The sequence below is a fragment of the Ochotona princeps genome, chromosome 26 (genome assembly GCF_030435755.1).
Source record: "Ochotona princeps isolate mOchPri1 chromosome 26, mOchPri1.hap1, whole genome shotgun sequence".
In the NCBI taxonomy this organism is placed as follows: domain Eukaryota; kingdom Metazoa; phylum Chordata; class Mammalia; order Lagomorpha; family Ochotonidae; genus Ochotona; species Ochotona princeps.
This window is the reverse complement of record NC_080857.1, coordinates 13176702-13188295: the sequence shown is the minus strand read 5'-3', so window position 1 is coordinate 13188295 and position 11594 is coordinate 13176702. Positions and strand designations below refer to the sequence as shown.

Genomic DNA, 11594 nt, shown 5'->3' with positions numbered 1-11594 from the left:
AGAGTTTGGTGATGCCGCTATGATAACAGCAAGCTACATCTTACTCCTTTGGATATGCATATCCATGCTTTTTGTGCCAAATTGGTCATAAAGCTAAGAACAAATATTGTCTGATTCCTGATGACATCTTGGAATATGTTTACCTAAAAATGATGACAGTGGTGTAACAGTAATGCTCTTTTGAAAAATGATATTGCGTTATGGTTAGATAAAAGCATTATATATTAGTCTATTTGGATTTCCCAACTGATGAAAGTATTATGTCCTGCATTGCTTCTTGTCTGTTATTTTCTTAGCAAAATGTCAAGAATAACGAGGTCTATGCAGTCCAGATGAAGGATTTCAATGTTTTTTCCTTGCTGGGTTCAAATCAACTGTTACTGCTACTTAAACAAAGGTCTTGTCGGTCAAAGGAGTATCATTGCTGCCAAGATCGTCAGAATGGCAGCTGCCAACCTACTCATGTCTGTCATCATCAGCAAGTTCAGAGTGGTTCTCAGGCTAACTGAAGCAGTAGAATCAGAAGATAGCACCAGATGGGGCAATCTGTCATGTTCCAACTGTATAGGACATGGTGAAGTTTCTTTATATGAGTTAAGAGTGCCACGTGCCACTTCGTTTCTGAAGAAGTGGCAAGGTCTGCCAATCATGATGATTGTTGTAATGCAGAAAGGTCAGATAATCTTGTCCTTGTGGATCAGAAATGTCAACTCTTCATCAGTGATGAGGTCAAAAATCTGTATCAAATTAAAGGCATTTGGCCTGAAGCTTCAGACTTCAAAAAGGTCAATGTTAGTGCCAATCAAAAGTCACGTATAGGATGAAAGTTCATTTTTGCATAACTTAAATAGGTTTTCAGTTTTATTTTCCATTGAATAACTGAAACCTCTATATAAGAGTGTTTCTAAATATTTTTCTTGTGATTCATACAAATCAGTCACATGCATGGTAATTTTTGTTGTTGTTGTTGCTACAATGATTCTCAAATTGGGAAGTATATCTGATTGACATGGATGGCTTGTTAGAACATGGGCTACTAGGCACTGATTTGTAATCCAGTAGATCTCTGATGGAACTCAAGATCATACATTCCAACTAAATAACTGTACAAATGATGCAGATCTAGAAATCACACTCAGGGAATCACTGTGCTCACACACAAAAAGAAAAAGCAGGTGTTAAAAGGCCTTGTTTTATGGGATTATTTAAAATTATTGGCTGTTATTTAGCTTAATCTTATCCTTTTACAATTCAAAAAACATTAGCGTAACTATTAAATAACTATCATTCAGCCTCACTCCATCTGTAAAATCAGGTGAAGGATCTCTTCACAAGTTCATAACACAATATTCTTTATTGTAAAAGTTGTATTTTTAATGACTTGAATATCTTGTAGCATTTGAGAATCCCCTGGCACTAATGCATGTGTGTGTGTGTGTGTGTGATGTATATATATTCTACATATTTGGTTTGAGTTTTTTTGCCTTTCCAGATGAGCTCAAATGAACAGAAGTGCAGTGGTGACACTTGAGAATGCACAGCCGACTGTCAGCGCTGTTTGTGCACACTGCCTCTTCCTGCTGTACCGTTTACTAATGTTTACTTTCTCACCTATAAACTCATCCTCCAATTTTCTGCACTTGTTCAGTATTTCTCTCTTCACTTTCTAGTTTTGCTTTGTAGTCATTTATTCACATAAACATGTAGTACCATCATGCGTACTTCAGAAATTAATAAAGTAATAGCTGGGAATTTTGTGCAAATTAGTTTTCACTCAACATTATTTTCAGATTTCTACAATTTCTATAAACGTATGTCATAACAACAAAAAGTTTTATAATACTTACATGATCTTTTATAAAATACAATATGTTGTATTTTTTTTCTGCCAAGTATAACTTGGAATTGAACTGACAAATCATCAAAAGATTGTGTCTGAGGTTCTTGGTGCATTTCATTCTATTTCTTTTTCTTCCTGGGCTATGGTTGACTACATTTCTGAACTTCTTTTGCAAAAATAACCATGTGATACTTACCTGGCAGGGGAGCTACCATGATCAGGCAGGTGGTTTTCCCAGGGTGAGGCTCCTCCATTGCACTTGGGAGGTGCTGACCCCTGCGATTTCCCCAAATGTGGGAAACTCGACTGCATAATTTGTGGTAGTGGGGGACTGCGTTCGCGCTCTCCCCTGAAAAAAAAAACAAACAAAAAAAACCCATGTGACTTGGTCCAGATTAATGGGAGGTGATCGAGTAATGTTACTGCCGAAACTTAGCCCATAGAGTCCTTCCATGAACCTTCTTCCCAAATTCTTCAAGGCTGACAGAGTGGTCAGCCCTTGGAAAACCTTAGCAGGATGAGATGAAGAGAACGGAGTCATGGTGCTTGTTGTGTCTCTGGATCCTGGGAATCCAACTGATGCAGGGATTGACAGTGGAGTCTATCATGAGAAAAAAAAGTTTTCTTTTCAGTTAAGTAACTAGGATATTTACTTTTTGCACTTGTTTCAAATATACTCAAGCTAATAAAGTTCTTACATCAAGTTTTCTCTTAATACTTCCACAAGGCTCTCAAAATGACTGTCCAAATCGCCATTCCCATTTGTAAGATTTTAATATCCCCGCATTGTAGCCAATGCTTCATTAATTGACTTCACAGCTTTTTACAAGCAGGCAGATTTTAAAGCAAATCTGGCATTACTAATTTGCTTGTAACTGATTCGTAGCAAGGTCAACACACATCTATGTGTTATTATTGATCTTAGGACTTCCTCTTTCTGAATTCTGATTTACATTGCTATTTTACTAATGGATTGGTTTCTTTTAATACTGCACAAATTCCACACAGCAAAACTTACAATTCTGAATGTTACAAATCTTTCTAAATCTGATACATGTCTGGTAGCTTTGATTTTCCTGACTGAGTGTATATGTTTTCATAAATCAATCCATAAATTGTTCTGCATTTAAGCAGATATTATCTTATACTGATTAAGTAAGATGCACAGTTAAATTCTCCCCTGTGTCATCAATTGCATTGGTAACAGGGCTTGTCTATTTATGTACATACAGTGTAGAAATATGATTAGTAATAGTACTCATTTTATATATAGTCACATTTCTTTCTTTCTTTCTTTTTTTACCAAAATCAACTATCTTGACAAAAATTGCAGCCGAGGTTCATTTTTTAATAATCATTGATGTCATTGTTTTTTGTAATCACTCAGTAATTATTCACAAGTGATCTAGAAGCATGCTTGTTGAAGTACATAAAGCAATACTTTTTACTTAAAACATATTTCTCAGTTAAAGTTACATTATTTTGTGTATACTAATAGATTGATGACTTCTCTATATCTTTCTTATTATATAATACTCTTGACTAAAATGTAACCACTAATTTTGCTAGCACTTTTTAAAATTAGAGAGCAGAGGGCCCTGGTAAAATTGCAATAACCTATGAAAAGTAAACATATAGTCATATGTGCATATCTTAAATATGAGTTCAGTTGCATAAGTTTCATTTGATTGTATGGGATGGAATGAAATGTAGGTATGGATTCAGTTTGTGTATCTGTTTAAATATGGCATTCTACAGAAATGGAACTAATATAGAAAGCTGTTGCATTTAAATAACTGAGCCGTATTTTTCAATAGTTTATTTTTTCCTTTTCCCACAGTATCTGTAATCAGTGAGTTTCAAGAACGTGTCTTTCCATATGGGATAAGGCACGAGTGTGCACAGCACACACTGAAGGGTACTTGACAACGCCCTGTGGAGCAGTAGGAGTGCGCAGAAATCCACTGTGAACAAAATTGTAAAATCAGTTACTGATTTCAGAGCAGTGAGTCATCCTGTGGCTAGAAGAAGTATAAAGTAAAATCATAAACCCACTCAAGCCATTCAACCTGAAGTAGTTTTCATTCAATATTGTTCCAAATCAAAAGAATGACCTTTCAAGTATTTTAGGAGAAAACCAGAAAGGAAGTAATATTATGAATACATATTTTTTTTTAAAAATACTGTGCCTACAGGTTCCTTTCTTATGGAAAGTAGGATAAACTAAGTTGTTGAATACGAAGATTTAGGTACATGCACAGTGTGCCTTCAAAAATTGAGATCCTTTGCTCAGTTTTAACTGAATATACAGCAAAATGACAGTCTCTGAAACATTCAATTGGGAAAATACTCTTTGTCGTCCAGAAATGGCACCTTATATTTCTGAAACAAGTCATGAGCACACACACACACACACACACACAGACACACACACACACACACAACCTTGTAAATGTAAGAAGCTGACTTTTGAATTAATTTATGTAACATTTTCTTAGAAATAAGAAATGAAAATACCTTATATAATTTACAAATGGAATCATAATTCTATAGAGAGTTGGGTTGTGTAAACTAAGGGCAATCCTGATTTTAGGCAATAACGTGGTATGTGATGTTCATCCATAATGAGATCTCTTATAGCACAAACACAACGAATATCTTGAATTTGCATATAGCAGTACCCTTTGTTGCCAAGCCTAAGCTGATCAACACTCAGCATAAGAAAAGTAGAAATAGCTGTAAGCATCTAGGCCTTCACTTTAGCCTATTAGTTTTTTATAATTTTTTTTATTAATTATTTTGCATTATGTGACAGTTTCATAGGCTCTGGGAATCCCCCCACCCCTCCCCATCCCCCTCCCCCCTGGTGGATTCCTCCACCTTGATGCAGTGTTACAGTTCAAATTCAATCAAAATTCTTTCCTTGCAAACATATACCAAGCATAGAGTCCAGCTATTTATTGTCCAGATGGGTTGAACAGTTTCTTGGGGAGACCATTTCTGGTCCGAAGTCAGAGCTGGTAGAATATCATCCCAGTCAATTAAGAGTTCCAATATAACATCAACAGCAATTTGCAACATTATGGAATTGACATGGTTTTGAGTAACCGGTACATTCAAAAAAAAAAAAGCAAGTTCTTAACCACAACCAACCTATGATTAACTCATTGACATTTCAATTTTAGTTTATATACAGGACCAGCTGCTATATACCTTAAAATGGCTATAAGGTACCATTCAGCTGTCTCGTGTCTATTTCTTTCTCTGGTCCAAGCCTGGCCCCACCTCTGGACCCCCTCTCTCCCTCGCAATGACCATCGGGATCGCTCCGAAAACCCCTCACAGCAAACAAACAATCATACAAACTAAAAAAACCTAAAATAAATAGACAAACAACAAAAAGTAGAGCTTGGAATCTGACAGGAAAGAGCTGGCATGGATTGGCTCATGCCTCGCTGGGTGGGACACGAAGATTAGTCACTCTTCACCATGGTGTTGAGGATTTTCCTGCACACCCCCCCCCAAAAAAATGTTTTGCACCTTAATTGTCAACAAATGTCTTGTTAGAGTTACAAGCCAGTCTAGATTATCCTAAAATCTGCCAAGATCAGCAAAATTATACTTCAACACAACAAATGGCGAAATACTAGCCTATTGGTTTTAACAAAGGAATCACCTGCCTTTCCATTCTTGTTGAATTAATACTAGACATAAAGAGAAAGATTCTGGGTCTGGCATAGTAGCTTAGTAGCTAAAATTCCTCGCCTTGTATGTGCCAGGATCCCACAGTCCGGCCATTGTGGCCACTTTGGGAGTGGTTGGAAGATCTTTCTCCCTGTCTCTCTTTCTTTCTGCAAATCTGCCTCTCTAATAAAAATAAAGAAATCTTTAAAACATGTGTTAAAAATATCAGTAATGTTTTATACTTAGACTTTTTTAAGATTTATTTTTTTTTTATTGGAAAGCAAATATACACAGAGAAGGAGTGATAGAAAGATCTTCCATCTGCTGGTTCTGCTGCTTCACTACCCAAGCACTCTCAACAGCCGGAGCTGAACCAATCCGAAGCCAGGAGTCAGGAGCTTCTTCTGGGTCTCCCACGCAGGTGCAGAGTTCCAAGGCTTTAGGCTGTCCTCTACTGCTTTTCCAGGCCACAAGCAAGGAACTGGATGCATTTAGGATACAAACTGGTGCCCATATGGGATCCTGGCATACGCAAGGCGAGGATTTAGCCACTAGGCTATCGTGCCAGGCTCCTTAGGCATGTTTTCAATTAAAGTTATTCTGGCTCTGTAAATTGCAGTTCTGTCTTGGAAAGATTTAGGATCATGTTTGATTTTCTGCCTTCAGAGGGAAAAACATTGCCTCCAAAAATTCTTTGAAAGATAGTATGTCTTCTACCTGATCACTTCTGCTACAACAGTAAGAGCTAGACCCAGTAGGAACCAGGATCCTGAAACTCCAACCAGGTCTCTCATGTTAAGTCAGTGGATCCCTAAATATTTAAACCACCACTGGTTATTTTCCAAGATGCCTTAGTAGAAAGTTTGGATGTATAGAAGTTGAGACTGGAACCAGGCACTCCAACAAGGGAAGTAGATATCCCAAGTGGTAACCTAATTATTATATCCGTTGTTCACTCCATCTTGAAATTTTTAAATTTATTTCTGTTATTGTTGAAGGATGAAATAATCTCTTAGAGGCTGATGAGACAAATTCAATAGTCTAGACATACCTCGGGTCCTGTTTTATAATCTAAAGCATCTCAGTCTTCAGAAAATCACTGTTGGAGTACTGGGAGGAGAGCAACTGTAGAACACATAATTCAATTCACAAAAGGCTGATGGCTAAAATAAATCACTCCATTGTTAATTACAAATAAAAGTGGAAAAGAAAAGCAACTGGAAACATTCTCATGGAAGGAACTGGTCATTGGCTGCCCAACTTTCCTCAGTATTATTTGGAGAAAGTATCGTTGCAGCAGGTGTTACTGAATGGATGTTTTGGGAAACTGCTGAGTTTGACAACTTAATGTGTGCTGTCAGGATTTCCCTGATAAACTGGTGTAAATACTTTGGCTAATGGTCTAGGATAGTGGCTTTTAATCAATGCAAAATACATTAGCAACTCATTAAGGTATTTTTCTTCATTCAGACTTGATAGAAACCACAGTCACTGTGTTGATAGTCTTTAAAATTATAACATAGTTATTTATGTCTGGTACAGTCACCATATGCCAATCTGGCTTCCACAGTCCATGTCTTAGGAGGTCAGCTGAGCTTTGACATTCACAGGCATTGTTTACATTCTCCATTTATTTTGTATTTATAGTGCTTTGTGTTCTTTACCCAAAACCACATTTGGGGATTTTATGTGGAAATCTGCTAATGTTACTGCTTTTCCTATTTTAATTCATACTACCAGTTTCTATCAATAAAGAAGGATTGAACAAAATGTTTACAAAATGACCATGAGGTTGTTGAAACTATGCAATTTTGATAGTGAGTAAAGAAATCCAAACTCAAAACTGATAAGCAAAAATGAGACTTAAATTCATGTCTATTTACAATTTGAATTGAACCATAATGATGTGCCTATTATTTTTTTTTGTATGAGTTGACAATTCAGATTTATTCAAGATGTAGGAATATCTCCATATGAGAAAATATGACACAGACCAAACATTTCAATTGCAGTGACTTGGTAGTACACAGATATGAAAGGGTTCAAATGTGGGTTCCTTGGGAAAGAGAGAGATACATGGTATGGATTGGAGGTGATCTATTTGAGGGCCAAAGGCAATCAGAAATGCGGTTGAAATGGGCGTCAAGAATCAGCCTCTCCTGAAACAGGAGAGGGCAAACTACCGCAAGAGTATAGGCTGTTGAAAAACAGGTGAGTCTCGGCCATAATGCTTAGCAGCAAGAAGCACTGGAGCAGCTAGGGCAGCAGCAGGTGGACACAGTGCAGCAGCTGGGGCGGCAGCACTGGGTTCTGCAGCAGGTGGGTCGACAGCATGTGGGCTGGCAGCAGGTGGGCTGGCAGCAGGTGGGTCTGCAGCACGGGGGCTGGCAGCACAGGGGCTTACAGCAGCTGGAGACGCAGCAGGTGGGTCGACAGCATGTGGGCTGGCAGCAGGTGGGCTTGCAGCAGCTGGAGATGCAGCAGCTGGGTCTGCCCCAAGTGGGCTGGCAGCACACAGACTGGCAGCATGGAGGTCTGCAGCAGGGGGTAGGGCAGCTACTGGAGATGCAGCAGCTGGGGCGGCAGCAGGAGGTCTGGCAGCAGCTGGGGCGGCAGCAGGAGGTCTGGCAGCAGCTGGGGCGGCAGCAGGTCTCCTGCTCAGAGCACACAGAACCACAACAGGAGTTGACCATGGGTGCCTATTATTTTTTATGGTCTTCTATAGTATTCTGATTCTTTGAAAAGTTACTAAGCCATGTTGGCGGCTTCTTCTTCTTCTTTTTTCTTTTTTTTTTTCTTCAGGCAACGTAGAAAACTTGAGGACTTAACATTGTTATGGAACTTAAAATTTTCTAGATAAAATATTGCTAACTAGGTAGCTGCTATAATTTATGTAGCTTTAAATCCACCAGAGTACAGTGACCCGGGTGATATTGCTTGCTGTGTTGGACTTGTTATAAATATTCTCTAGAATATTTATAGAGTACTCTAAGTGTACATGAAGCTTAGTAAAACATAAAACAGTGATGACAAGGTGCTTGCCCTGAAGAGCTTATGATCTAATTTAGATGTAGACAGGATATCAGATACCTATAAAATACGAACAGTGTTGGGTGATTGGTATCATGAATCAAGTGATAAGATTATAAATAGATCATGAACAGTGGGTCGATCAGCAGGACAGTGATCTGGCTGCTATGACATCATCAGGTGGTTTTATTCTGAATTACCAGGGAAAAGAGCCACAAACCCTAAGAAAGAATGTAACAGCTGACTGTGTGTTGTATGTTATATGACAAAATATCCTAGAAGGGATACCTAGGAAAGATTACATTTAGAGGCGGACTGTACTGTTCAATCAGGTAGCCTCATGTTCATCGCTTAGGATGGATATTCAAAAAGATGTGGATTTTGTTACATTATGTTACATTATGTTACATAATGTGATTTAAGTTACATTAAGTTCTCAATTAAGTAAGTAGAAGAGGGTGGATGGATGGTGGCAACCAAATTGTACTGCGCAATGCAGTGGATAAAGAAGGAAGAGCTTTGGCTACCATGTCAGGGGACTGGGTGATGTCTATGCAGGTGCTATGTATATATGCTCACAGTACGCCACCACTCCTGGCACACATATACCCGTGCAAGGAGCATTTTTGACTGAAATTGGAGTTAAAAGAAGCATAAGTGTCATTCCCCTTTTGGTGTCCATTTTCGGGTTGTTCTGCGTGTCCAGACCTCTTGGCTTGCTCTTGCAGTAAGCATCTAAGGAGCCTCCATCCCCAGAGGAAGTAGGCATGAGTCGTTGAGGATTGTGAGATTCCAAGTTGACACTGGTGACAGTATGGGAAGATATGCTTGGGAAGATGTGTCGCTCATATCAGGTAGCCCAGCTTGGTCACTAACAATACTGCCACATTTCTTGCCTTTTCGGTGATTTTTCTATTGTTTTAAATTGATTCAATGCTTGGACAGACTGACTAAAGTCAATATATATATAACACATCTGTACATTATCTACACTAATTACCTATAAAAATGAAAATTTGAATAGAGTTGTTTCTTGGTCCTTTTAGGTATTTCAGAAAGTTTGTGTAAGGTGAAATTAAGATGCTATGGAGTAAAGAATTCAAAATCATTCATACAAGGAGTCCGAAAATTTATGGAAATATGTATTATATAAATGTTACACATTTGGAAATTTAATGTCTTTGGATATGTTCTATAAACTTTTCGAAGTACCCTTAAAAACATCAGTAATAAACTCTTGAGCAATCATTAAGAAAACAGCTAAAAGCAGGTTTAGCTAAAATCTGAAAGTCTGCTGACTCCTTAGACTCTAAAAATCAATTTACCACATGGGACAGTGACCACTGGGATCCACACACGAAGGAAATGTGTACTGTCACGTTTTCCACAACTAAGAAATAAGAATAAGTGCTCATTAGCTAATCAGGAAAGAGAATGTGGCACACACAATGGAATGCTATCGAAGCATGTGGGGAAAAAAATGCAATCTTGTATTTAGGAAGTGGCTCAGAATGGCTGGCATTAATTGAAAAATGCCAAGCACTGAAAGATTGGTATACCATCATCACACTCATGTGGTGTATGAAACAGTGCATCCCATAGATGTTATGATGGTTATGATGGTTATTGGAAATCAGGAAGAATGTGTGGGTAGAAGAGGCCCAGGGAAAATTTACGTTGCAAAGTTACATTTAAAGAATAAATTCTGATTTTCTTGATACAGGAGGGTAACTGTAGATAATGCACTGAATGTTTATGAAAGCATACAGAACTATTTGAATTTTTTAACAATGCATTAAGTGTTTTAGATAGGGAGATTTACCCTGATTCGACACAATATATACAAATTTTAAAACATCGCAGGTACATGTTTGATCTGTTGGTCTTGATATGGATTAAGGTGCCTAACTCCCACAACTGAGTGCCCGGGTTCAATTGCTTTCTTTATATCCTGATAACAACTTTCTAGTAACATGAGCCCTAGGAGACAGTGATGACAGCTGAAATAACCCGGTTCCTGACAACTGCAAGGATGACTTGAATTAAGCTCCTGGCTTCCAGGCTTGAATTCTAGACCACTGCAAGCATTTTGGGAAGAAGTTAGTACATATGAGCTTTCTGTGTTGACTTTCTCACTCTAACCTGTGTTTCATCTTTCAAATACAATTTTGAAGAAAAACTCACATATTATATACTATTTACCTTTGCAATCTTTGTGTCAGTTAATACTACAAAGATGTATAAACTCATGTTACCTTAGAAAACATAACCTGCTCACATTGGAGGCGAGTTGCTAACAGACATGAGACTTCAAACAAAAAGGAAAATGTCAAATTTGATGCAAGGGAAAGAATTAACTGTATGTTTCCTGTAGGAGACATTTTAGATTGAAAGACATAATAGGTTGTATATAATCGGCGTACATTTGCTTTTTATGTTATCTTGGGGTTTTGTACCTTTTCCCTCATGACAGGATTCTACCTTCTACTGGCGACATGTCAGTTCAGTAACTTTTTTTTTTTTTCTGAGCATGTTCCCTTGGTATTTCTTCCTACAGCTTTGCTAGATGTTGGTTTAAAACACAACATGACACCTTTCATCAACATGGCCTTTCTAGTTTATACTCATTCAGTAGTAGAGTTAGCATAAGGTATGTGAGTTTGAGAATAGACTGAAGTTTTGTTTTTACAAAGAGTGAAGAAAGAAATTGGTGGGGGTGAGGGAAGGGAAGGAAGTATGGTTATTTGTACACAATTATACCGGTGAAATATGTGGAAGCTGTTCTCATCACAGAAATAATTGCTTCCTTAACTTTGTTATCCCTGAGTTTGTTGTCTGCTGATTCATCCCTGAAATGACCACAGAATCGGGGCTGGGTCAGGCTGAAATCAGGAGCTGGGAGCTTAGTCTTGTGCATGGGTGGCAGGGACGTAAGCAAATCAGCTGTTGGCTGTGCTTCTTGAAGAGTGCTGGTAAAGCTGGTCATGAGGACCAGGTACTTTACTGTGGAATGTGGGAACCGTAACCCCATTCCTAAGTG

The 11594-nt window shown here is 38.2% G+C and overlaps 1 protein-coding gene and 1 non-coding gene across 2 annotated transcripts; one reads left to right on the top strand and one right to left on the bottom strand.

The window, feature by feature from the left end:
• Window positions 1–2028: 2028 nt before the first annotated feature.
• Window positions 2029–2192, top strand: LOC118759815 (U1 spliceosomal RNA). Its single transcript, XR_004996407.2, has one exon. It is a non-coding gene; the product is annotated as a U1 spliceosomal RNA (small nuclear RNA).
• Window positions 2193–7755: 5563 nt separating this feature from the next.
• Window positions 7756–8217, bottom strand: LOC101531730 (keratin-associated protein 4-12-like). Its single transcript, XM_004584570.2, has one exon. It carries the CDS (start codon window positions 8215–8217, stop codon window positions 7756–7758), a length of 462 nt encoding a protein of 153 aa, XP_004584627.2.
• Window positions 8218–11594: the final 3377 nt, after the last annotated feature.